This window comes from Vulpes vulpes, chromosome 7, assembly GCF_048418805.1.
Source record: "Vulpes vulpes isolate BD-2025 chromosome 7, VulVul3, whole genome shotgun sequence".
NCBI lineage: Eukaryota > Metazoa > Chordata > Mammalia > Carnivora > Canidae > Vulpes > Vulpes vulpes.
In genome coordinates this window covers 107,465,130-107,490,251 of record NC_132786.1, presented here as the reverse complement: position 1 = coordinate 107,490,251, position 25,122 = coordinate 107,465,130, and the positions used below count along the sequence as shown (strand labels likewise).

General features: G+C 43.5%; 1 protein-coding gene across 2 annotated transcripts in view; it reads right to left on the bottom strand.

Annotated features, from left to right (window-relative positions):
* CHN2 (chimerin 2) overlaps positions 1 to 25,122 on the bottom strand; it is a 295,623-nt gene that overhangs the window by 80,883 nt on the left and 189,618 nt on the right. For both annotated transcript variants that reach the window (XM_025993086.2, XM_072764631.1), the window contains exon 6: positions 23,363 to 23,648. In XM_025993086.2, the coding sequence (XP_025848871.1) occupies positions 23,363 to 23,648 (286 nt within the window). The remainder of the gene's footprint in view (positions 1 to 23,362; positions 23,649 to 25,122) is intronic.

Here is a 25,122-nt window from a genome sequence, read left to right as displayed (position 1 = left end):
GGTAGTACAGTGATCAGGGGGTGTGGTAGACAGAAGTCTAGATGACCTCATGACCTTGCCACCTGCTGTCACTTTCCCAATGATATTCCATGATGTTGAGTTGCATGATTACGTTGTAAGGCAAAAGGGATTTTGCAGATGTAATTAAGGACACTCATTAATTCACCTTAAGATAGAGAACTTATCTTGATGGATAATCGTGAGTCCTTTAAAAGCAGAATGTCTTCTCTGGCAGCAGAAGGAGAAGTCAGAAAGATATGAAGTTTGACAGAGACGATGCTTCACGGATGGGTCTGAAGATGGAGAAGCTATGTGAGAAGGACTAAAGGTGATCCCGAGAAGCAAAGACCACACCCCACTGGACAGCAAGCAAAGGAAATAAGAATCTCAGACCTACAAATGCAAGGAAGTGAATTCAGCCAACAACTTGAATGAGGTGAAGAGTAAATTCTTCCCCAGGGTGTCGGCACCTCGCGTGGGCCTTGCAAAACTCTGAGTAGGGAACCGGTATAAGTCTGCTTGGGCTTCTGATCGACAGATTTTGAGTTAATAGATGAATGTTTTAAGCTGCTAATTTTTGGTAAGTTGTTACAAAGCAATACAAAACTAATAGGGAGAGCAATTCAAGAGAGATTGTATCTGTCTCAAGGTATGTGCTTAAGCAAGAATGCCTTTGCTTTTGTCTCTGTTCCTAGGGACTAGTGACAATCCTAAGTACCAGCAGGTTTTCCTACAAAAATAAAAATGAATTAAAAAAAAAACCCAAACCACATATTTTCTTATAAATATTTTCAATCTACCACTGGCAACTTTAAAACTAGTAATCCATAGTAGTTTATTATTATAAACCCAGAGAAGCAAAGACATTTTTAAAGGCAACATTTCTGATGTAAAAATTCAAAGTCCTATAATCCATTCACCTCTCTCCTAGTCCACTCTTTTTTTTTTTAGAAAATATTTTATTGATTTATTTTGTGGAAAGAATGAGAGAGAGGAAGATAAAGTATAAGCAGAGGGAGCAGCAGAGGCAGAGGAGAAGCAGACTCCCCAGTGAGTAGAGAGCCCAACCTGGGGCTCAATCCCAGGTCCCTAGGATCATGACCTGAGCTGAAGTCAGATGCTTAACTGACTGAGCTACCCAGACACCCCTCTTATGGTCCACTTTTATGAAGAAGTCTTGGAAAATCCCAGAATTAAACACCACATTCATGCACAGACCCTGTAAAATGTGTGCAGCAGATTCTCAGAGCTTTTATTTTTTATCTCAGTACATACTAATTTTTTTTTCAAGGAAGACATATAGATGCATTTGAAAGTAAACTATTTGGGGGCAACTGGGTGACTCAGTCAGTTAAGTGTCTACCTTTGGCTCAGGTCATGATCCTGGGGTCCTGGGATGGAGACCCACATTGGGCTCTCTGTTCAGTGGGGAGTCTGCTTCTCCCTCTGCCCCTCCCCACTGCTCTGTTCTTTCTCTCTCATAAATGAATAAAATCTTTAAAAAAAAAGGAAGTAAACCATTTGGAAACAATTATTTGTTTATTTTTATGTCTAGCTCTTTCTTTAAAAAAAAAAGATGATTTTTATGGTCTTCCCTACCATAAGATAAGAAGTAGAAAAAATAAGATTAGGTTTAGGGGAAAAGTTAGATTATACACCAAGGTCACAAAGTCACAAGGTCATAAGGTCACAAGGTCCTAGACTTCCACAGGAGATGGATCTGAGACTCTCAAAAGCTCAAAAAGTTTCTCAGCATCCATAAGATGAAGAAAATCAGTTTCTGAGAAGATGAAGAATTTTCCTAGTTCTCCAAGAGAAATCTCTTTTATGGGCTGTATCACTCAATATAGGTTAGGGTCTGCTACAGCATTAAGAAAAATCCCCAAACCTCAGTCACTTGTATCAACAAAGATCTATTTCTCATTCATGCTGCATGTCTTCTGTTATAGTTTAGCTGGGGGCTCTGCTCCACGTCTCATTTTTTTGGGGGGACTGAAGTTGGCAGCAGCCACCATCTCAGATGTTTCTGGTTACTATAACAGGAGGAGAGAGCACTCTGGAGGGTCTAAAAACACCCGATAATGCTATGCTCTGGAAATGATATCCATCATTTCCTGTTATATGTCACTGGCCAGAAGAGCCATGTGGCCCTACCTAACCAAAAAGGGGCCAAGTTGAACATCCTATTGTTGCCTGAAAGGGGCGTGAACAGGCAATATCTCACAGGGGTACTAATGACTACCACAGGGGTCATTATAAAGTATGTGACACAGTGTAGCATATCCCAGTTAATAGTGAGTGAGTGTCCTATGACCATTTCTTATACACTCTTTCTATAAAGGTGGGAAGTATCATGCAAAAGATAGGTACACAGCACACTAGGTGAGGCCAATCTCATGCGGCCCAGGATGCAGCTTGGTCAGTCATGGTAAATGTGAAGGTAAAAATCCTCTAGAAACAGCTCTCCAGTGGCCAGGGAGGTAAAGTAGATGAGGGAAGATGGCTTGTTGACCAAACTATATCAAACTGTGAAAATGTCTGCCCCCTCTGAAGGGGAAGGGGGATTCTAGCTTTCAATAATTTTATTGCAATAGGAGGCTATTAACCTTGGACTACTAGATATTTTTATTTTTCTCTTTTTCAAGAAGAGAAGCTGGAAATCCGGGTTCATCTGTAAAATTTCCAAAATTAAGATACTTTTAAAAACAATGTGAAAACCAGTCAAAACATGTCTGTCAGCCAGATGTGGCCTGTGGATTGCCAATTTCATGGAGAAATTCGATGTTGTTGACTACATCGGTTGTGACAGTCAACTGAGCAGAAGGGAGTGTTGATGTCCCCTGGGGAGAGGGCCACCGAAAGTGACATTTCACACAACCACGACAGGGCAAGTGAAGGACAATTGCAGCCTCATTGGTGACCTCAATGTTGAAAGCATTGCTGAGGATGTCTTGGTTCTACAGGTTCCAAATGCCCACCTGAAACACTCAAGGCGGAGGAAATTCTAAACTCCACCAGGAGACTTGCCTGTATTTGTTTACCACTGTGTCTCCAGAATCTTGAAGGAGGTCCAGCAAATGGAAGGTGCTCAATAAATTATGTTAAAGGAATGTGGGAGGTTGCATGGAACTCATTTAAAACCTATTTCTGCAGAAGGAGAACACATGTGAAGCCCCTTTTTGTCCAGAGACAACAAAAAATTATTGTTGGTTTTTTTTTAGAACATTCTGCACAAATCTAAATTGCTAACTTTGAATGGAATCTTCTATGCTAAACAGTAGAACTATAACCACACGGCACATTTTTCCCCTTCAAGAATGATTTCTATAGCAGCAAATTCAGCCACCGCACACTGTCCTCAAGTAGTCCAGCTTGGTGGGAGGCAACAGATTGTCCTCTCCTGTGCAGCTGCAAGTGGCATGGATGTGGCACCGGGAGGGGTCAGCTGGGAGAGAACTAACTGACAGCTGAGCCAAGAAGCAGGTAGCTGCAAACGTGGTGTGGACCACAAACTAGTGAGCAGATGGGAGTCTCAGTGGATGCTGGCACAGAGAAATGACGAGTTTTGAGGTCCATGAAAAGAAGATGTAAACTTGCAAAGAAGAGGAGAGAGGGGACCCTTGAATTGACTGACAAAGACTAAGGCATCACTATTAGGAAGAATGGAAGCTTGAGGTGGAAATTAAATTCAATTTAAAAGGAGACCAAGTGATTCCTTTCCACCTCCAGGCTCCAGGGTGTAGCCTGAGATCCGAGGCTGTAAGATTGTTGTGGGTCAGGTTCCCGGGGAAGCAGACTCTGGGGTGAGCATAAGGTACAGAATGGTTTTGGGGGGCAGTCTCACGATCAATTCCTTTGGAGAAGGGAAAGAAGCAGGACTGGACAGACGAGCCCGTAGGTGCTAGGATACAAGCTCAAGAAGGACTCTGCTGATCCAGGGAGTTCTAAGGTGGGCCTGGTCCTTCAGTGGTGTCCTGGATTGGAGCAATGAAACTGAGGTCTGTCCTTTCATGTTGCCAGGTCAAGGTCACGGGGTATGGGCTGTCCCAAAGGGCTCGGGCAAAGCCCCTTTCTTCAGCAGAAGGCTTCTGGCAGGAACATACTCACAACTGAGGAATGAGCCCTTTGGGCTTGATGGGGCCCATGGGTGATACATTACAGCGCCCACTGGTTATTAAGTGAGATCACTTTGTACAGTGTGGCCATCCCTGGCTTGGTACGTAATCAGCAAAATAAATGCCAGACTCATTGCTTTCTTCTCTCCCCTCTGCATGGCCAAAGTTCTATGATGCTGGGAACCGAGGCATTCCCTCGGTGCCCCCATTTCAAGAGCAAGGTCTTGTCCATAGCATTTTGTTGAATACTTTGATAGCTGGAGCCTTGTATGGACAGGCCCGTGTGGGGACCATCGCCTGCAGCAGACTGAAGAAGCAAGTGGAATTCACAAGGGAAATGTGTAGAAAGGAACCATAACTGTGAGTTACAGAGTACGTCCTTGATCATGGGAACGTTGCGTCCATCCATTTCCTTTGGTTCCACTTTTCCAAAAGCATGTTCTCAGGACATCAGTCTTGAGAGATGCTTGGCATTGAAAGGGTTCTGTGGGCAGATAAATGCGGGAACCACTCATGCTCTGATCCTTCCTGGGGATTCCTGACCTACGCAACCCTATGGAGCAGTCCCGCACAAAAGAAGCCTACTCATCTTTGTAAAATAGAAACACGTGACCACAGCTAATAGCTTTCACATCTCATGGAAATGCTTGCATGACTCCAGAGCATTAATACGTGTAAAAGCAAGCAGTTTACGAACGTGTTGTTTTTCCCTAAGTAAATGTTCGTTTTTGAAAATATCAGTAATCGTGTGAAGGATCCTGCCTCCTTTAGTGTCTTTTTTAGGAGGACAGCTTTGGCTGAGGCTATTTCTCTAACTATGAAGAGTCAGTTACATTTAGCCACAGCGGGAGATAGGCCATCTAGTAGATGTGAAAACGACTTTAAAATTTCAGCTTAACCATATAGGAAATATCACCCAGAGCCTTTCTTTTCTTTTTTCTTTTTTTTTTTTTTTTTTAACTAAGGTTCTGGAACTGCCTTCTACACTAGCGGTAGAGTGGCTGGAGTTCATAGCACACCTGGTTAGAGGGCAGCTGGGGCATCTGAATGTGTTTCCCTATGTGATGTCACCATATGGGATGCTCAGGTGGAGAGGGGGGGTCGGTGGCACACCCTGTGGCCACACAGCCAGAAGGGATAGATCTGACTGGGGCAGTGTGGCTCCTCGGCCCAGGCTCTTGGCTGCACTGCTCTGTTCCCCTGCCCTCACGTCACACCATCCTTTTAAAACGGATCAGTAACCACAAGGAAGGGATAAAATCATGATTAAAATAAAGCTAGCAAACACAGCTCCGAAGGGAAAGCCACTTAAAAAAAATCCTCACTTGGGGAATGAATACAAATAGTATGTGAACCCCAACCTTTAGTACTTGTTGAGTTAAACAAAACTGACCATAGGTATTTCGGAGGAGAACGCTACACACTTTTCGGCAACAGCAGGGAATTTCATGTCCATATGGGGCATAAACATATGTCTCTACTGAGCATTCTCCACGTTAACAGTCACCAAACATTTGACCGAAAGCTCTGTGTTCTGCTTGCCTGACAGCATTTTAGCTGGAAAAGCTGTCTACTTTCCTGAGGTCTTTCAGGTCTTCTCTCCCGAAAGCACAGATCAGAATACTGGGTGGTTTTCAAATAGCTGTTTTCTCCTTATGTGCTTGTGGCAAGGACAGGGGTGCCCTCAGACAGACGGTGGACCTGCACCTGGTGCTCCCACTGGGATGACTTTTCCCAGTACCTGCCCAGGTGGGTCAGATGCACAGGCAATCGCCTTTGTAGGTGGTTGCATGCGTCCTATTCGTACACATTTTTCAGCACTTTTCCCTTCGCCTCCCCTCTGTTCACCCCAAACTGCTAGTTTTAATTTTTAGGTCACCTTCCTGAAGTTAGAATGTTCTCATCAAAACAAGCCCCTTTGGAGCTGAGGAAATAAAGCTGGAGGAGGCCTAATTACTCCTGAACTTTGCTCGCCCCAGTGCTCACTTGTCTGACATGTGGTTAGGGTGACAGGAGCACTGCTCCTTGAAACCCACTGATTTTCAACCAGTGGCCTCAGGTTCCTCTTTGCACAAAATCTTTTATAAGCTCTGCCTTGAATTTCACTTCTTTCCGGAGCCTTTCCTCTGGTGACATGTCTAAGAAGCAGTAAAACAGCCCAAAGGCAGGAAGGCAGGGGTAATTTATAACCTGGGGAGTCCACCTTGAATAGATTGAAAAGCTCCTGAACAGCCCAGCCGTGCTGACTGTGCAGGGGGGCAGGTCTCAGGCTGCGGGTCAGCCTTCAGCGATTATGGCAGGACAACAATTACTGTGTGAGAGAAATGAACCCAAGCTGATCTGCACAGAAAGCACAGGGAAGGTGTTGGACCTGTCTGCTTCTGCAGATTGAGTTTTAATATGGTCGTAGACTCAGAACACCTTGATGGGGGCAGCCCGGGTGGCTCAGCGGTTTGGCGCTGCCTTCGGCCCAGGGAGTGATCCTGGGGACCCGGGGTCGAGTCCCATGTTGGACACCCTGCATGGAGCCTGCTTCTCTCTCTGCCCCCCCCCCCCCACCTTTCTCATGAATAAATAAAATCTTAAAAAAATTAAAAACAAGAACACCTTAATGGGTCTAGAAGGCAGGTGAGTGTTTCCGACTATCTACCCAACCAATAAACAAACAAACCTTTAAGATGTCTGACCCTGAGAAGGGGTTTTGGGTTTTCTACAGATGTTTTACACCCGCACTTACACACACACACAGAGAATGGTGGAACAGTTACCAGTTCCTAAAAAATTTTAAAAGATGTGCCACCTAGTGCCAACTGATTTCTATTACTCTAATAAATCATCCCGTCTGGCCCTTCAGAACCCAGAATTTCAGTCCATCACTGTTCTTGTTGTAGACTTATTGACGAATATTCTGTGTGTTGAGTATATGCTGAGCAAGTATAACTTTTTATACTTACTACGATCAAAGCACTTCTATTAAATAGATATCAGTTTGGGGGCGCCTGAGTGCCTCAGTTGGTTGAGCATCTGACTCTCGATTTCACCTCAGGTCATGATCTCAGGGTCATAGGATAGAGCCCCACGTCGGGCTCCAGGCTCAGCACAGCCTGCTTGCCCCTTGCCCTCTGCTCCAATCCCCTGCTCGTTCTCTCTTGTTCTCAAATGAATAAATAAAATCTTTTTTAAAAAAAATAGGTATTGGTTCGAGCCCCGTGAAACTGCCTTATTTGTAGGAAAAAAAAAAAAGATCAAACATCAACAGTTTCATATAGTTCAACCTAAATCCTTTCTAGGCTTACTACCTAGTAGATTTTCCTCTAGTTTCAAAAGTTACAGTAAAAACATTACACGAACAGTGATCAGTGTGGGAAAATTCTCTCTTCCAGCCTTCCTCCTTCCTTCCTTCCTTCTCTTCCTTCACCTCAACACTAAGTGTCCAGCAAGTACAAAAGTCTGTTGGCTGCAGTAGGTCTTACGAGGTGGCAGAAATGATTATGGTGTCGCCCTTTTAACTCTCCTGACAGAGTAGGGGAGACCTGCCCAAAACAACTAACAGCAGAATATAGCTGGGGCTCCTTAGAAGATGTGGGTAGGATGCTGATGGGCGTGCAAGGAAGGAGAGGGGGCTGGGGAGAGTGCCCCAGGATGGGGCAGGCCCTCTGTTGGTTAAGGGTTTGCTCTGGGCCAGCACCACACAGTGTCAGAGGCGAGAAGGAAGACTGGGATGCAGATCCCAGGGATGGCAGGAGCTGCAGGTGGGGTTCAGGATGGGGAGCGTGCTGCTGGTGGAGGGGCTCATGGTAGGCAGTGCCGCAGTGGCTGGAACGTGCATGGGGTGTTCAGAGGTCACCATGAAGGGAGAAACACGAGGCTAGTGCTGTAATCCTTCTCCCCTGAGGACACAGGGAGTCGAAGTGACTTGCCAAGGGCCGTACAGCCAGCCACGATTCTGGAGCCCATGCTCTGACCATTGTGCTGCACCTCCTCTGCCGGGAGATGCCCTTCAGAGGCCACCAAAGAAAGCCTCGTAACAGAAGAAAATAAGTCACACAAAAGCAATGGAGAATACCTGCTTATTGTTCTAGAAGGGGAGGAATAAAGAATGCTGGGAACACACACACACACACACACACACTATATTATACAGATAATATTCAACAAGTATATAATATATATAATATAAATATATTGATATATAATAATACATTATACAATATATAAAGCACTCTGGGACTAGGGCAACATGATAATTAATTATATATAATAATTATAAATGTATAATAATTATATCTGTTGTTAATCAACTATCATTGATTAATCTAGTTATTTATCTAGTTAATAACAGTCCTCTTGTACTGTTTAGACTAGTGGCTTCAAGGTGTCGTCCCTCATCTCCTGGGAAGCTTGGCCCCAGCTCAGACTTATTGTATCTGTACGAATGGAGGTGGCACCTGGAATCTGTACAAATGGAGATGGGGCCTGGAAATCTGTGCATTAACAAACTTTCCAGGGGATTCTCATGTACACTAAAATCTGAGAAGCACTGGGTTAGAGAAAATGTGATTAGCAGCCTGAACACTGCTGACCTCTTTTTACCCTCATTTCTAGCTGTACACTCTCATGGAGTCGGAAGAAAACCTTTGCTCTCTTAAGTAATAACCATTTTCATTTTAATATCCTGTAAACTATTTAATTAGTTGGTAAATTTTCTGTAGGTATTAAAGGTCAGGATTTGTGAAGTCCAGGTTAATGAGTATTTTTATTTTATTATCAAATTCAATATTGGTTATTTTTAAAGTCCACAGTATTTAAAGAAAGGCACACGTTTTATTTCTTTCTTTGCTACTGGACAGTGGGATGAGGGATGAATACAAACACATTCATTCGTTTAACAAACACTTATTTGGAGTGTATGTTGAAGAGCCATGGGCAGAGGGCTTTGAAAATAGAGGGTCACATCTTCAACAGATAAGCTCTTTGGGCCAATGCAGCTTTGTGGGGCCCAATCTATGTGCAAAAGTGTGGTAATGGGTTTCTAGTTCTCTCGTAGCATCCCAAACCTAGAGAAACTTGTGAGAAACCATTTACCACACCTGGGCTTTCTGAAATCAGAAGAGTAGGATGATCATGAGCTTTGGTCAAAGTGCCACCATTTAAAAATAGAAAAGGTTGGCTTTTAAAAACTTGCTGACAGCTACTGCTAAAAGCCGCTGGCTGTTGAACCTGAAGCTGTCGATGTGCCAGTGTTCCCACATCTGCCTCCTATGCTGCCCTGATCTCTCTCCCCTCCAAACCATCTGCCATGTTGACCAACATCAAGTCATTTTTCCACAACTTAATCTCTGGCAGCTCCTCAAGCTTTCAGGCATAAAGTCCCCACTTCTCAGCCTGCCTTCGTGTCCCTTCTCAAGCTCATCCAACTCATCAGCCTCCTCTCCCCTACCTGACCCTCTTGTCTGCCAAACCACACTCCTCCCTGTTCTAGAAGGTCCTTCTCTCCCAGACACGGGCCTGCCTTCTTTTGGGACTCCATTAGAGCTATTTTGGCTGCAGGAAACAGGAAGTCTACCCAAACTAGCACTAAAACAAAAAGGAAGGGAAATATTGGCTCATAGACCCAGGCTTGAACTGCTCAAATGACCCTCTTCAGAAGGAGAACACGCCTCTTCCCTAATTGTGCTAGCAGAGACCCAGGGCCTCACTTTCTGTGCCTGTGACATGGGTCCATCCTGAGCTAGTCCTTGTAAGTATGACTGGTCAGCTATGAGAAGAACAGTGCTTGGCACAGATTAAGTGCCCAATGAATACTTAGTTGTCATTAGTATTTATTAATAGTTTAAGAATAAGTGACTGAACGACCCCTCTAGTGTAGTGCAATCAGTCATATCTAAGCCACAGCGAGGCAGCCAAAGGAAGGCATGTCCAGGAAGGCTTGGGTGGAGCTGAGGAAGACTTTGCAGGTCCGGAAATGCCTGAGCTTGGTCTGGAAAGATAGGTAGCATTCCCTAAGTCAAGGCAGGGAGCTGGGTGAGAGGAGAGGATGCACACAGGAGAAGGGGGAGGGTGTTGGGTGAAGGCTGAAGGGTATGAAAGGGCTCATTTGCTCAGAAAGCGAACATGGATCAGCAGTGCTGGGCTCTTGGACACAGCTTGGGGGAGGAAGTAGATGAGGGCAAGATGTGTACATGTGCATGCAGGGTGCTAGGGCGAGGGGACATGGTCATAAAAGGCCACCCCGAGAAATTCACTCTCAGGAAGCCAGGAGCTCTCGAAGAGGCTTTCAACTGAGGACTCCCCCAGGGTTTGGGTCCTGGCTCACCAACTGAGTAGTCACGAATAAGTTACTCCTGCCACCCCACTTCTTCCCTCTCAGAGCTGTTGTGAGGACTGAACAGAACCAACGGAAAGCACCCCTATAGCCCTGGTGCTTAGCAGACACTCTGAATTCTCCGGTTTCTTCCTCTCCTTGTGACCCAGTTGATTTCTACATTTAACTCACCGGGGGAAGACAAACCCAGTTCATTACAAACTCCATGTATATCCTCCTACAACCCCAGGGTTCGGCTGGTGTTTCAAAGCTACCATGAGTGGAACCTGGGTCTCACATTACTTCTTGACAATCATGAGGATAACCGTGATTTCAGTTTTCTCACCTTGATTTCTCCCATCACAATTAGAAGTGAGATGCTTGTAAATGAAAACATACATATCATAGTTGTCACTTTGGGATTTAGTGAAGGTATATAGAGCTTTTCAATATTGCCAAATCCTTTTAAACTCACATAAGCTCTAGGCTAAAGATGCACACAGGCAATTTCTTTCAGAAACCACACAGATAGGCATGCTTCTCTGTAATGAGCACTTGTCTTCTTAAGGAACTCCCTCAGCCACACATATTTCTTCATATGAACAAGTTAGTCAAGAGCAGAAGATGATGGGGATCATCCACAGAGCGGCACCTGGGTGACTCAGAGGTTGAGCATCTGCCTTTGGCTCAGGGTGTGATTCTGGGGTCCTGGGGTTGAGTCCCGCATTGGGCTCCCTGCAGGGAGCCTCCTTCTCCCTCTGCCTATGTCTCTGCCTCTCTCATGAATAAATACATAAAATCTTAAAAAAAAAAAAAAAAAGAATCATCCACAGAGAGAATGGAGAACTTATATTTGAGGAGGGAAATAATTCCCAGTATAATTCTCTGTTTAGAAGCTTTAAAATTAGGCATAAAGCATATCAGTTTCCTTTTCAGTGTGGTAGAGGAGAAAGGACAGAAGTTTTGCAGTCAAACAAGCCATGTTGTAATGACTAGTTACTAGTTATATGACTTGCAAGTTACCACTTTTCTGACCCTGGCCCAATCGCTGGCTCTCTCCAACCCTCAGTTTTTTTGCTTCTTGCTGAAAAGAGTAGGAGCCCAAGACTAAAAGATTTTTAAGAAGCTGAGTGAAACAATATTGGTTTATAATGGATTAAAAACTAAGCCATGCTTGATAAATGTAGAGCTGGCATTGTTGTTGTTGTTGTTGTTTTTCTAATGTTCTAATGCTGTTTCTCTAATGTTGTTTTTCCAACTTTCCTAAAATCATTCAGGGTTAAAAATAATAGAAATCACTTATATCCTGATTTGTGTTACACATCATTTATATACACTGCAATACGGTGTAACTACCCTGACTCTGTTAAAGGCACATTGGGACACGCATAGCTCATAATTATGTGTCATATTTCTGACTCTCAATTTGAGTGTTAACAAAGGATTTGTTGCAAGTGACAGTGAAGTGGCTTCTTAATCGTTTTTTTTTAAAGCCACCAAGTCACATGAGGACTGTAAAAACTGCATTCGTAAACTTTAACTTACTCTTCTGATGGTTGGGCTTCATTAGCTTCATAAATAGAGACTAGGTACAAAGTGAAATATTAACTTTCTGGAAACTTCAAAGTGATTATGTATAAGGACAGACAAAACCAATTGGGACATTTATAAATTATCATCATAAAACCCAGCCAGACATTTCATTATTGAGAAATGAGTAATGCCAGTCCTGCAACCTGCTCCAGAGACAATGAAAACAAATAACCCAAGATGTAGCCTTGACCATTTCATTTCCATTAATGTCAATGGAAATTATTCAGGAAACAAAAATCCTTCTTCTTCCCCACAGCTGGGGAAAAAACCCACAGATTGTTATAGATGAAGCTTTTAATTCATAAATACTACTGATAACTTTTTGCTGCAGGTTTCCAGTTTATACCATTTGTTTTGCTGATAACCTGGGCGGGGGTGGGAGTGGGGCGCAAGGGTATCTCATGTTCAACAGAGGCTCTCTTTGACCAGATCCAACACTCCGGCTTGAGTTGTTTCTTTCCATTTTGTTAAAAAAAAAATCCTGGAAAAATCATGAATAGATAAAAATCTGGTTTATCAGAGTTCACTAGGACTCTAACATTTTGCCTTAATCTTATTTAAGTGCATATAATTATTAAGAAGTCTACAGATATGCTTATGGCAGAGCCAGGGGGCAAGAAGATTGGAGCAATGCACTCCAGAAATGGTTTTTGGGTTATTTCCTGTGTCCATCTGGTAACCCAGGTCCTACATTCCTACCCATTTCAGTAAACACTAGATGTCCCCCTTTCCGATTTAACATCATCATGTTAAAGAAGAATAGTGTGGATCATTTGATCAAAATTAAAATAAGCCTGAATTTGAAGACTTGAGTTTTTGCTTTCTCAATAATGGTGACAAGTAAGATGGGCAGTAAGTGCAGGATAAAAGAGTGTGGGGGGGCACTAACAGGGTGGTATGAGTTTGAGTTCTTCTGGCTATAAAAATAGTAGACATCTAAACTCAACCCAAACATTCCCACTCCCATAGCTAAAATGCTATACAGGATTTAATTGACTCACATAACTGACAGACTGGAAATATCCAGCAGAGGGTGGCAGGCTCTAGTGGCAGCCACAGATCAAGTTCTGAGGATTCAGTTTCTCTCCCTTTCCAGCTCCACCTTCTTGGGTTCAGAGGGAAGGCTTTGGCCACACAGACTCTACCACCTGCTGAAACCAACTTGGCAGAAAAAAAGGGCAATAGGCCTTCATTCTGAAATTCACGGTGATAGTCTACTGATTCCAGTAGCTCTGACTTGACCACATACCCACCCGTGAACCAACCCAGTGGCCAGAGAAATGTGACCCCTTGGCTCAGTCTTGAATGGGACTGGGGTTGACTCTACCAGAAGCACATAAATTGAAAGTAGGAGAGGAGACAGCTCTGGGTGCAGTTTCCCAAAGCGGGCGCATATGTTCTAGATGGCAAAGATGAGAGCTACTCACCAAGGAGAGGCAGGGGGGAGACTGCTTATCTTGATAGAGAGATGCAAAGATGATGGAAGGGGAAGCACTAGAGGAGTAAGAAAGGGGGTGGGGGGTACAGAGAAAGAAAATAGTGGGATTCCCTAAAGTTGTGTCTCTTCCCACCAGTGTTCATCATCACCACATCACCTCGAGCTTTGGGCCTATTTCTCACATCTGTAAGGAAGAATGTAAGCCGGATCCAGGGTTCTTTTTTGGGACAATATATCAGGATTACCTGGAAAGTGGTTTCAAACTGGCCCAGGGTCATTTCTGCTGCCCATCCTCAGTGAAAGCCAACAGGAAGAGCTCAGAGGTCATAATCAGGGCAAGCATCGCAGTACCCACTGCAGGTGGACAGCAGTCCTAGATGACAGCACCATTTAGCACCCACAGTCAAAGGTGATGAAAATGGAATACTGATTCCCCTCAAACACCTGCCTGCAGACATACAAATACAAGCTTCTCTAAAAGGTATGCTTTTTATCCATCAGAGTTCTGCTGACAGCACTTCTCAAAATGTGAGGGACTTCAAGAAACTGTCAGAATCCGTGTGGTCAAAGCTATTTTTATGAATTGTCTTGTTCACTGATAGACATCGCAACAATCTTTTAAGAAACTATCATTAAAAAAAAAAAAGAAAAAAGAAAACTATCATTTGTTAAGTTTCGGTCTGTTTTTTTTTTTTTAAATCACATTTACTTGAAAAGGCTACCAAAACCCCTCCACATTCTTCCTTTTCTCAATGACACAGCTCTGTGTGAGGCCAGAGTTTTTCCCTATACTTCAAATAAAATAATATTTCATCACAGGTTGAATACAAAAGCAAATGTGAGCATCCATAGGTTGTTAAACCCAGTCACTAAAGAGATTTACAAAAATGTAACAATGCCAATATTCCTACCAGTTTTTGTTTTGGGAAATAGTGTTATTTTTCACAAGTAAATATGCTATTTACTTAAATGCACAATGAACCTATTACTGTTATGTTTAAAAGAATATTTAACATTTTTCTGAGTTTTACTTTTAAATAGAGTAAATATAAAGAGACATAAGTCATATAAAGAAAGGCTTTTTGAGGGTCTTAGAAATTTTATAGAGTATATAAAAAAGCCAAAAAGTTTGGACACCTCTGGACCAGAATCCCAGTGAGTCAGATCACTGGGACCATTTCTACATCTAAGTGTCCCAAGCTGGTGGACCTGCCTACCTGCTTGCACAGAGAATGAGCACGAACCAGAAAAAGGACACCCTCTAGCCATTGCATAACCTGATTTGTGCTATAAAATCTGAGGAAATGGGAATGATTCATTGCATTCATTGCTGAAAATTTGTTCTTGCTCATTACTCCCACATCTGGTAAGTGTAGTCCTTCCAGATTGTCACCAGCATGTAACTCTCCTCTATGTCACTAGATGGCACTGCTTACACAAAATTGCTTGAGCCAGGCCTGCCTCTAAATTAGCTGTTTTCTAGATTTTGGACGGGGATGAATAAAGAGGGTTTGGCGCATCTTATTCTGACAAATCCTGAATGTACTAGGATAACTTTCCTTTTTGTTTCTGTAAATTTCTAACCCTGAGGTCATTGATAATGAGGGACTGGCAAAAAGGGAATCTTTCTGATAAAAGATAAATCCAGTGGACTTATTCTTCTAAAGCAAGGGCTCTCAGCTTTAGCTGCATATCAGAATCACCTAGAGCATCTAAATTCCAGGTGCCAGGCCCAATGCCAGTAGTTAAATCTGACTTTCTGGGGGTGTGACTCAGGAATTGGTATTTTTGAAAACTCTCCAGTAAATTCCAGTGGGCAGCCAAGGTTGAGAATCATAATCCTATAAACTGTATCATTAAGAAACTACCAGCTGGCCTACAGGGAAGAAGTGTTGATTTTCCCTTGTCCCTTCGTTAAATTCTTTTAATCTTTTTCCAGTTGATTTTCATTTAAATCTTAGCCAATGATTTGGGAAAAGGAGCCAGGAAAAAAGGAGCAAAGCAAACCTCTGAACCACCAGAGTTTTTACTACCTTACAACATGTTTTCACAGAGGACTTTTTACGGGTAGGTGAAGGTAGAGGATGAATCCTATCGTCTAAATTAGGACATAGAAGAGGCATTAGAACAGATAGCACAGATATCACCAAGAGAAAGTGCTCCCCCAAGTATCTGATAACCCTTACTTCCTGTCTCACCTTTCATCTAACCAAGGGATGAGAAGTTAAGGATCACCGTCAGGGCCTTAAAAATAGAGATGCCTGAACTTTACTGGTGGGAGGCCTCTGATTCAAGAAGTCAGGAGAGGCCAAACATGGGTATTTTTTTAAAGCTCCCAGGGTGAATCTAAGATGCAGCCAGTTTGAGGACCACTGACCTAGCCAAATCAACTGTTTTTCAGACTGCATGATAAATCCCACAGCATTAGGGGACTCATGTAAACTAAGACTCTGTAAAACCTGGTTTCATGAGCAAATGTAATCTAAGTTCAAATCCATTCTTACAGCATCACATCCCATTCCATTTTATGACCCTGTGTGTGCGAGGTAGGAAGAGTCATTACTGTACCTGTCACTTTTACTAGCTAAGTCATGCTCATCTCCATTTATCCTTGACTCCCAAGAAAAGACTGGTTATATCAGTTACGTATTATTTCCAAGGGACCTCCTGTGGGGCAGATCTACAGGTTTTCCAGACCCTGTAAATATGAGCGGGTCGTTATCAGTTCCTTGACGCTTTCTACATGAACAATTCAGGGTCTTTGGCAAATGAAAGCAGCAGCTCTGCTTGGTGAAGGGCTTTGAGCACTACTATGTTTGAATCAACTGTCCTTAATAAAGTCACAAAGTCTGTCTGCCCTCCAGAACCAAGATCCTTTCTATAATGGCCCAGGAGCCTCTCCAGGAAAAGGGCTACCTCATTATCTTGCATTAATGCCAATTATGGTTCTGGACCTGAACTTGATACAGTAATGAGAACAGTGCTAACACAGTGAGCAGTGGAACTGGTCCGTGTTCACTCTTTGCATTGATTATTCTCTGCCATATTCTACTCCCCTCCCTCCTGAATTCATTCACGAGACTGACTCGTGTGGACTGTATCCCCAGGCTTTTGCTCTCTGGCTTCTGGTTGAGTTTGTCCAATGGGGGGTATAGGCAGGAGATTAAAGGGTAGAAGAGAGAGAAGTTGGGTTATTTCTTCCCCACCCCCTCCCTTTTGGGTAATATGGCAGTTCAGGGGCTGCATAGCTATACCCTTGATTGATGGTATGTAGCCCCCTACTGTATGAATCTCCCTACTGTATGCAAGTCCCCCTCCTGTGGGAACTCTCCTATTATGTAAGCCCTGCCTTCTGTGGGAGCCCCCCACTCTCTTGTTGGAGCCCCTTCCTCATGCAAGCCCCCCTCCTACGGAAAACCCCATTCCAGCTCTCATCAGACACTAGTGACCCCAGTGCCTTTCTCAGGTCCCTGCAGCATTGGGGAGGTAACTGCTTCCCACTATTACCAGTCCCTGGAAAAAAAAAATCCCCTGTTAATCAAATTCTCTTCAAAATCCCAGTGATAATGTCTTCCATTCCCTGTTGCGTTCTGATTACTGGGGTACCTTCTAGACTAACTATAATCTGAATTCATTTTTCACTTTTCAGTCATTCACATAGAAGTCTTAGAGGTGTAACTTGTATTCCTTAAAGATCTTAATTTTAAGAGAACTCCTAAGTTGCAGGTTACTTTAAAGCTTTTTTTTTTTTTTTTTTTTAATCCAAGCCTTTGTGACCTGTGGATGTCTTTGAAATACTCCAAGACTAATGAGTTGGGTTCCTCAGTTTCCTGTTGTATAAAACAAAGGAGCTGCACAAAATGGTCTCCAAGACCCTTCTCTTCCAGGCTCTGGCTTCTCCTGACACCCAGTGAGTCAAATTAGCCCAGGGAGGAAGGAGCCCACCAGAGGGAAGGGCACAGGGTGTGAGATACCCACATGTGTTGGTGCATTTGAGATACATGTTCCTTAGAGTGAATATGATATAGTGTGTTCCATTTTAAAGTTAGCTATCTGCTGTTCATTGGGCAGTGTGTCCTCTGCTGAGCCCTTCATGGGCTGGGCTCTAGAGCTAGGGAGTAAGACTTGGGGTGACCTGGGCCTCAGGCAAGTCAACTGCTTGGGGAGGAGAGGCATCCAAACAGTGGGTGCATGGCACAGGGTGTGCACTGGAGCCATCTGGCGACTGGCTCACACAGAGGTGCCACCCCCAGGGTTCCAAATCTAGCAGTGTGGGGGCAGGGGTCCCTGAGCAGAGGTGCTTCTCATCCATCTCCTGGGTGTTGCTGATACTGCTGGTTCCTGAAGGTCATACTTTGAGAACCACTGGTCTAATCAACTACTTAGGATGCAACACATTAAATTATCATAAAGAGTATATAAAGCTCTGGGATTGTTTTGTGCCCCTCTCAAGGGAGAAATTCCTTGAGAGTCTCTGAAGGAGGGTGGGCCCCAACAGGTTTTACCAGAGAGGCTGTGCTGGATGGACAGGAACCCAGGAACCGACCTCTCACAGGAAGGGAAAGCCTTTTGGACACAGTTGTGGGGGAGGGGAAGTGCGAGGACAGGAATATCTGTGGATCACTGGCCAGTGAGGGAGGCCAGCAGTAGGAGATAGGCTGGGAGAGGTGGAGCTGTGCTGTAGTGGGCACTTCCATTCATTCTGAGTGTCCCTCACCACCAGGGATTGCTGTGGCACTTGCCTTCTGGCAGGGAAGCCTGTTAGCCCCAGTCCTCACCGTGTACCTATTGCTTTCTGTCTGGGAGATCCCTGACATGACTGTCTGGGATGCCCATGGGCACCCACTTGGCTCTCCACATGCATAGCCTGGTATGTGAGGTACTTAACAGCTCACAGGCACTCATCAGCCAATAGAGGACAGGAGGTGGTAGATAAACAACACCCCTCCCCAATTTCTCTAAGAAGCAATTCTACATGGCTTCTCAGAAGATCCCCAACTCAATAACATCCATTCCTATTAGCTTCTTTTCTCATCTGTTTCATTTTCCTGGCCTCTCCTTCCTGCTCATTAGGATGCCTTCCCAAATTGCCAATGTACCAAACCCTTGTCTCAGGCTCTGCTTCTAGGGGAGCTCAGGCTCAGACGAACGGCAAATGTTCTGTTGAGGAATTTGGACTTTGTCCTGCAGACAAAGCAAATCATGTTTCCAAGATGAAAACAGCAAAAGCAAGAGCAACACTCTGATGAACAAAAGTCACCAAAGGTCACTAACACTTAGGTACCACTGTGGGACTGGGGCAGAGAACCATTCAGTCTCAGCCTAACTGACTTGAGGGGTTTCTGTTGGCCAGTGGGGCCTGGAGATCCATTTCCTGGTGTGGCTACTCCCTCTTGCTCCCAGGCAGTGGAGGGAAATGTAGTATCATTGCTGGGGAAAGATCTCTGGCAGGCTAGCTGGTTCTTATGGTGGAAATAGCAAAACAAACAATGAGAGGATCCCCCTGGATATGAAGAAGAGAATTATTTCAGAAAGAACAAAAATAGTGGATTGGGGTTGGAGAGAGATCATTCCTGTCTGAAACAGCTCATCTGTAGAGAAGGACATCCTAACCAGGCCCAGAGTCCTTCAATGGAGAGAAAAGTTCATGCCCCTGGTTTCACAGGAAGACAAGCAGAAACCAAAGAGGGCTTTCTTGCTGCTGTGGGAAAGCGAGAGGAATGTGGGAGGTGGTCTTCACAGCTTCAGAAAGCAGAGGTGGGGGGGGTGGGGGCACGGAAAATTGGGGGAGTGCTGGGTAGGATCCCAGGGCAGCAATGCTAGTGAGGAAGCAAGCAAGAGTCAACCCATTTCCAGGGACAGTCACATCAAAGTCTTTATGAGGTGATTTTGGTCCTTTACCGTCTTCAGGCCCCAACCCTATAGGCTGCTACACACTGACTCTGTTAAGCATCTAAGGGAGAGATGAAGGGGAAAGGGAGCTGTCAGGATGGAGAAGGGAATCTGTGCCAAGGGGTGGGAGAAACAGCCTGGATGCAGAGGCTCCCCTCTCTCCGTATGTGTGTGTGTGACACCTTCAGTGCAGAAGACGTTTCACTCAGGGTTTGCTCTAACATATGTGAATTTAAAATCTAATGTGTTCTTTTTTCTTATTCTTTAGTTTTTGGAATAGAATGCTGCATTTATCATGGTTCAAAATTGAAAGAGTATGAAATAGTAGCAGGGAATAATCTCCTTCCCACCCTTATCTCCCGGATACCCACTTCCCCTCCCCACAGGCGACCAGTGATACCAGCTCTTGTATCCTTCAAGGGATAGCTTATGATTTTGTGGGAAAAAAACCTACGTAAAACCATTTTTCTTCTGGTTCACACAAATGAAATTGGATTATGCATGCTACATTGCAAGTTGTTGTTGGCATTTAATAATTCTGGATAATCTTTCCCTGTCAGCACGTACGAGTATTCTTAGTCTTTTCTGTGGCTGCATGGTATTCCTTCATATGGGTGTGCCCTAATTCATCTAAACAGCCCCCAACTGATGGACAGACAGGCTATTTTCTAACTTTTGCTATTAGAAAAAATAGTGAAATGAATAAACTGGTAAGATATAATATATTCTAAACTATGCTTTTACGATATCAAGGATACAGATGGTTTTTCTCCAGTAAAATGTAAATGCAGTTTAATACAGGCAAGCCACATTTATTGAATAAACATGTGCCAGGGAAAACATTGTTGTCACATATATTTGACTCAGCAAAGTGTCCTTCATAAGAAAGCTTAGTTATTACAGCTAGTGATAGTAGTGGGTTTTTCAAAACAGATGACGTAAATATTGAGTGATTCTTAGCATCACTTGACTGGGTGTGGGGAGAACCAAGGGTGTTTGCTTAAAGCAATAAGGGCAATAAGAACAGAATGGGGCCTCGTTGCTCTGTAGGTATAAGAAGCTCTGAACTTGGGGCTCAGAAATCTGGGTTTGATTCCTTACTCTGCCATTGGGACTTTTTCAGTAAAGTAGGGACAATGATTCCTGCTCTGTGTACCTGGCAAAGTAGCTCTGAGGATAAAATGGGAAATTACTTCACATGTGTGAAATCTGTAAACTATAAATGTCTGAACCAATGTAAATCCTGTTGTCATTCTATTGCTTACAGTGCTGGTTTTGGAGGTCAGTAGATAATTCATCTATGGAATCAATTCTGAAATAAATTTCATAAAAGAAATTACACCGGGCATGACCATTTTAATTAAATGTACCAAATGGTGGCCCTTATATATCATAATGTTTTAAAAATCAATTAAATGAATCAGTAAGGAAAGAGACTGCTATTGGCTAACCACCATAACTTTGTTTTCTCTCTTGCACCCTCCCACCTCCTTGTCTCATCTGTAGTTATTAAAATCAAGTTCACTGCTAACCACCTTGACATGAGATAAATCTGGAAGCCCCTCGGATCTGATGGGGTAGGTAATATCTCTAGGCCAATTAACATTGATAATATTCTCGGATTTTCAGGTGACACAGTCGCTCTGGGTTCATTTGGAGATGGTCAATAAAATAAATGGGTGAACAGAGTTTAAGTACTCTGGAAAATGAAATGCCAGGCTGTCTGAATTTGAGAATTATTAGGAAACCCTACCCATTTCACTCATTAAAACCTTCAAGATGCGCCATTATCGAAGCAGACAGGTGCCCCGGGCACTTCTCAGCAAATCCATTCAAGTTTCTGCTACCTCTTTTCTAGTCACTGCCTCCATAGCAACCGTCCACTGACCTGCCCTTAGGGGAAATAGAATTTCTGGCAAGAATGAGACTTTTAATAATTCCACTTGTCAATACAGGTCAGAGAGAAAGAGATGGATTTGTACCCAGTTACTTAACAAACTTACTAACAAAATGAGCAACCTCTAGCAAATGACCAGAGCCAGCGTTCCGAATGTTTGCCCCAGGAAATTCAAACGTTGCATCATTAGTGTCCAAGAAAATCCACACCACCAACACCTGTCCATCAAACCCTTCCCTGAGGTTGGATGACTTCTTTCAATATTTTCTTTTTTTTTATTTTTATTTTTTTTTTATTTTCTTTATTTACCTAAGAAGAGTATACTGGGAAGCTCATTTAAAGTTATTATTAATCTGATTATTAATTTCCCCCCAAATTTAATTTTAATAAATACATAAAAATGATCTACAACGAAGGACATATTTTGTCCCACAGGTTTCCTTGTGGGAATATCACCTAGAAATATCAATTTTTCATGACCCAACTTCCCTCTTGGCAAAGGACAAGGCTCTAGAAGTATCAGTTCAGTACCCAAAATGTAAACTTTCATCACAAACATGCAAGAGACACTCTGTCCTCACTTCTTTTCCTGGAAATGTTCTAGTGAGTAGCCTGCAGTGTGTTGCCTTTTTGGTGGCATTACTCTCTGACTCGGAAATATAAACACTGCTTCAGGGATTTATTTTACAATTCATCTTCTGATTTTTCATGGCTGGGAAGGTCAGCTTCCAGATTTTCTGTTCTAAATTACTTTTGAACAGATTTTACAAATAGACTAAGGAATGGCTTTTGCCTGGACCAGAACAGATTCTGAAAGTTGGGGCTCATATCCCCTCCCTCCCTCTTGGTAAAATGCAAACAATCAGAAAACCCACCATTTCCCAAATCAATTATTTGTAAAAGAATAACAGGTGCCTTGGAGACACCAGAGTTATAAAAGAGAAAATGGCAAATAATTTTTTCATAGGCCAGCTGCTCAGCTGATGTGATTTTGGGGAAGGTTCTCCTAGGCTCTAAAATTCAATCAGCAAATCAATTAAGATCATGCCCGTCTCTGCCAACAGGACCATGCTGCCTGCCTCTGCCCTCCTCCCTATTCCAGTGATTTCTGGTGTGTCCTTGTCCCAAAGCCAAGGCAGCCAATCAACCTGAGGTTCCTTTGCTTTATGCTCACACTGGATAACAGGGGAGTGTGGGGGTGCTGTTCCGGTTTAATTAAGGATTAGCAATCATCAGAAGGAGCATTACCCACTATTCTGCTCCCCTTACTTATATCTGTCCCAGTCCAAGCTTGCCTTAGACACTAGACTCAGTACAGACTCAGGGGGGTTGACCAGTGTGACTGGCTGTCACTTTCTTTCAGTGGAAAATAGATAGGACCAGGCAAAGCAGATGGTTCCTAAAGGGGCACATCCAAAAAATCAGCTAGCAAACTGCGGTGGTGTCTTTCAAATAAACAGCAACTTACTGGAGAGGAAAATCAGATCTCCCTCCCCACATCCTGCCACCACCCATGCAGCTTGAACATTGCCCACTTGGGAGTTCTAATCTTCGTCGAGGCATGATAACTCCTCCTTTGGGGCAAAGGACAGCCCATCTTTTAAGCCTCCCAGAGATAGCCATCATCACCGATAATGCTCCCATCTCTGTCAGTAAAAGCTGTTATCTAGGTAAGACCACATTCAGGAGAGGGCTGACCTGTGCATCACACATGGTGACTCGGTCCTAAGAGAAGCAGACACAAGTACCACATATTTGCATATTGTGCATAGCTAGGTGGACCTGGAGACAGCCAGTAGAGCCTCAAATGGAATGAAAACCAAGGACTACTTATATCATAAAACATTAATAAACTTTTGTTTTTCAAACTCCAAGTAAACCCACAAATAATTATTTGTGAAGCCCTGGCTCTGATGTATGCGTTTGGGCAAACAAATCAATGCACATTTCTGGGCCTAGTTGAACCAGAAGATTTCTAAGGTCCCCCCTAGCAGAAAATTCTAGATTTCTCTGGGTGAGGGTGGGTCTCTACCAACATTCTGGCCAATCACACACATACTAATCAAGCAGTTATTCAGCATAAATTAAAAACAGAGACTGTTTCTGTCACACACGTAGCTTACCTTTTCAACTGTTGTGTGTTCTTCATTTGTAACGCTTGTTTTTCTTGATTCATTTTTAGACCTGCTCAGCCTCCTGGATACTTTCTCTCGGAGTAGAGTGGCATATCCAATGTGTTCATAAATGGGGTTTGTTGTCATTTTGGAAATGTATTCAGAAGCCTTTGTTTCTATGTACAATGTTATCAAGCCATCTGTGACCAGATCGTGAATCGATTCAAACCTCTTCTCGCCCACAAAGTGTTTTCCATCGTAGAAGAGCCTGTAGTTTAAAGTCTGGTTTCCAAATCTGGTCCCCAAGAGAAGGAGAAATCACAACAGTGTTAGAAGTAAGAACATGGAAGAACAGTAGCGGGTAACATTTTTTTGAGTGCGTACTGTATGTCAGACACTGAACTAGGCACTTGGCATGAATTCCTCCCCCCTCCCATTTAATTATCATAGAGAAGCTTTGAGAAAGGTAGAATTATTATCCCCATTTTATGGCTAAGGAAACTGAGATTTGAAGAGATTGGGTATGTGCTTGAAGTTACACCCCTGGAAAGAGGCAGGGGTGGGATTTAACACCAGGTAGTCATAGGATGTCTTTGGATCCTAGAAATCACTAATGCTGTTGAATCCGTATCACTTTCATTTGCAAATGTGAGTGGATAGAGTCTTGTTTCCACATATTTTACTTTTAAATATCCTTGATGAAAAACAGCCACTTGGGACATCTGGGTGGCTCAGCAGTTGAGCATCTGCCTTTGGCTCAGGGCATCATGTTCCTGGAGTCCCAGGATCGAGTCCCACATCAGGCACCTTCATGGAGCCTGCTTCTCCCTCTGCCTGTGTCTCTGTCTTTCTCTGTGTCTCTTATGAATAAATAAATAAAATGTTAAAAAAAAAAAGAAAAAAGAAAACCAGCCACAGCTCTCTACCTGTCCCTTATATTTGGCAATCACCACTGCAAGGGGAACTACCACCACTGGCCCTGAGTCCCCTTATTATTACATCTTTGACCACTACCAGTAGAGCATCTCATGCCTCCCACCCTAGCTAATGCCACAGCAGGGAGATGAAGGAAGCTGATGGAAGCTCCCTGCTGGTGCTGCTATTTCCAGCATCCCAGGGATCTAACCTCTAAGGTCCTCCTGCTTTAGCACTGGCTGCCCCCTCTTGACTTTGGTCCTATATCTCACAGCCCCTGCTTGGTTCCCCACTGGGACTGCCTGTGACTGCTGCTGGAGGGCTGGGGGGACAGGAAAATACTTTGCATACCTAGAGCGCTTACTAATGTTTGAAGTGCTTCCTTATAATGACATCATCTAAGATGTGTCCAAGCCATCCCTAGGTGCAACTTGGGAAGTATCCTTTTACAGATACAGAATTGAGATGTAGATCATTGTGGGCTGGCCTGGAAAGTGTTTCCATTGATATCATTCCTTCTATGGAGAAAAGCCTTCCCAATTCCAAAGAATTCATAAATGAACTTTAGAAGACAATTTAATTCTGGATTTGGATACTTTCCTCTAGCCTTATGGGATTGCCATAAGGATCAAATGGCATCAAATATTTGATCCAGTTTAGGAAAGTGCACAAAATGCAGTGCTTTTCTGGCACTGTGATTTCCAGTTCTTGTGATTTTGTGATAAAAGGCTCATGAGAACTCTGCTCTGATGGCTTGCTGGCATGGAGCGTCATGACCGCCATTGGGAGTCAATGTGACCCTTGGGTCAATGTTATAAACCCCAAGAGAGAACCCATGGAAAAACTTCACGTCA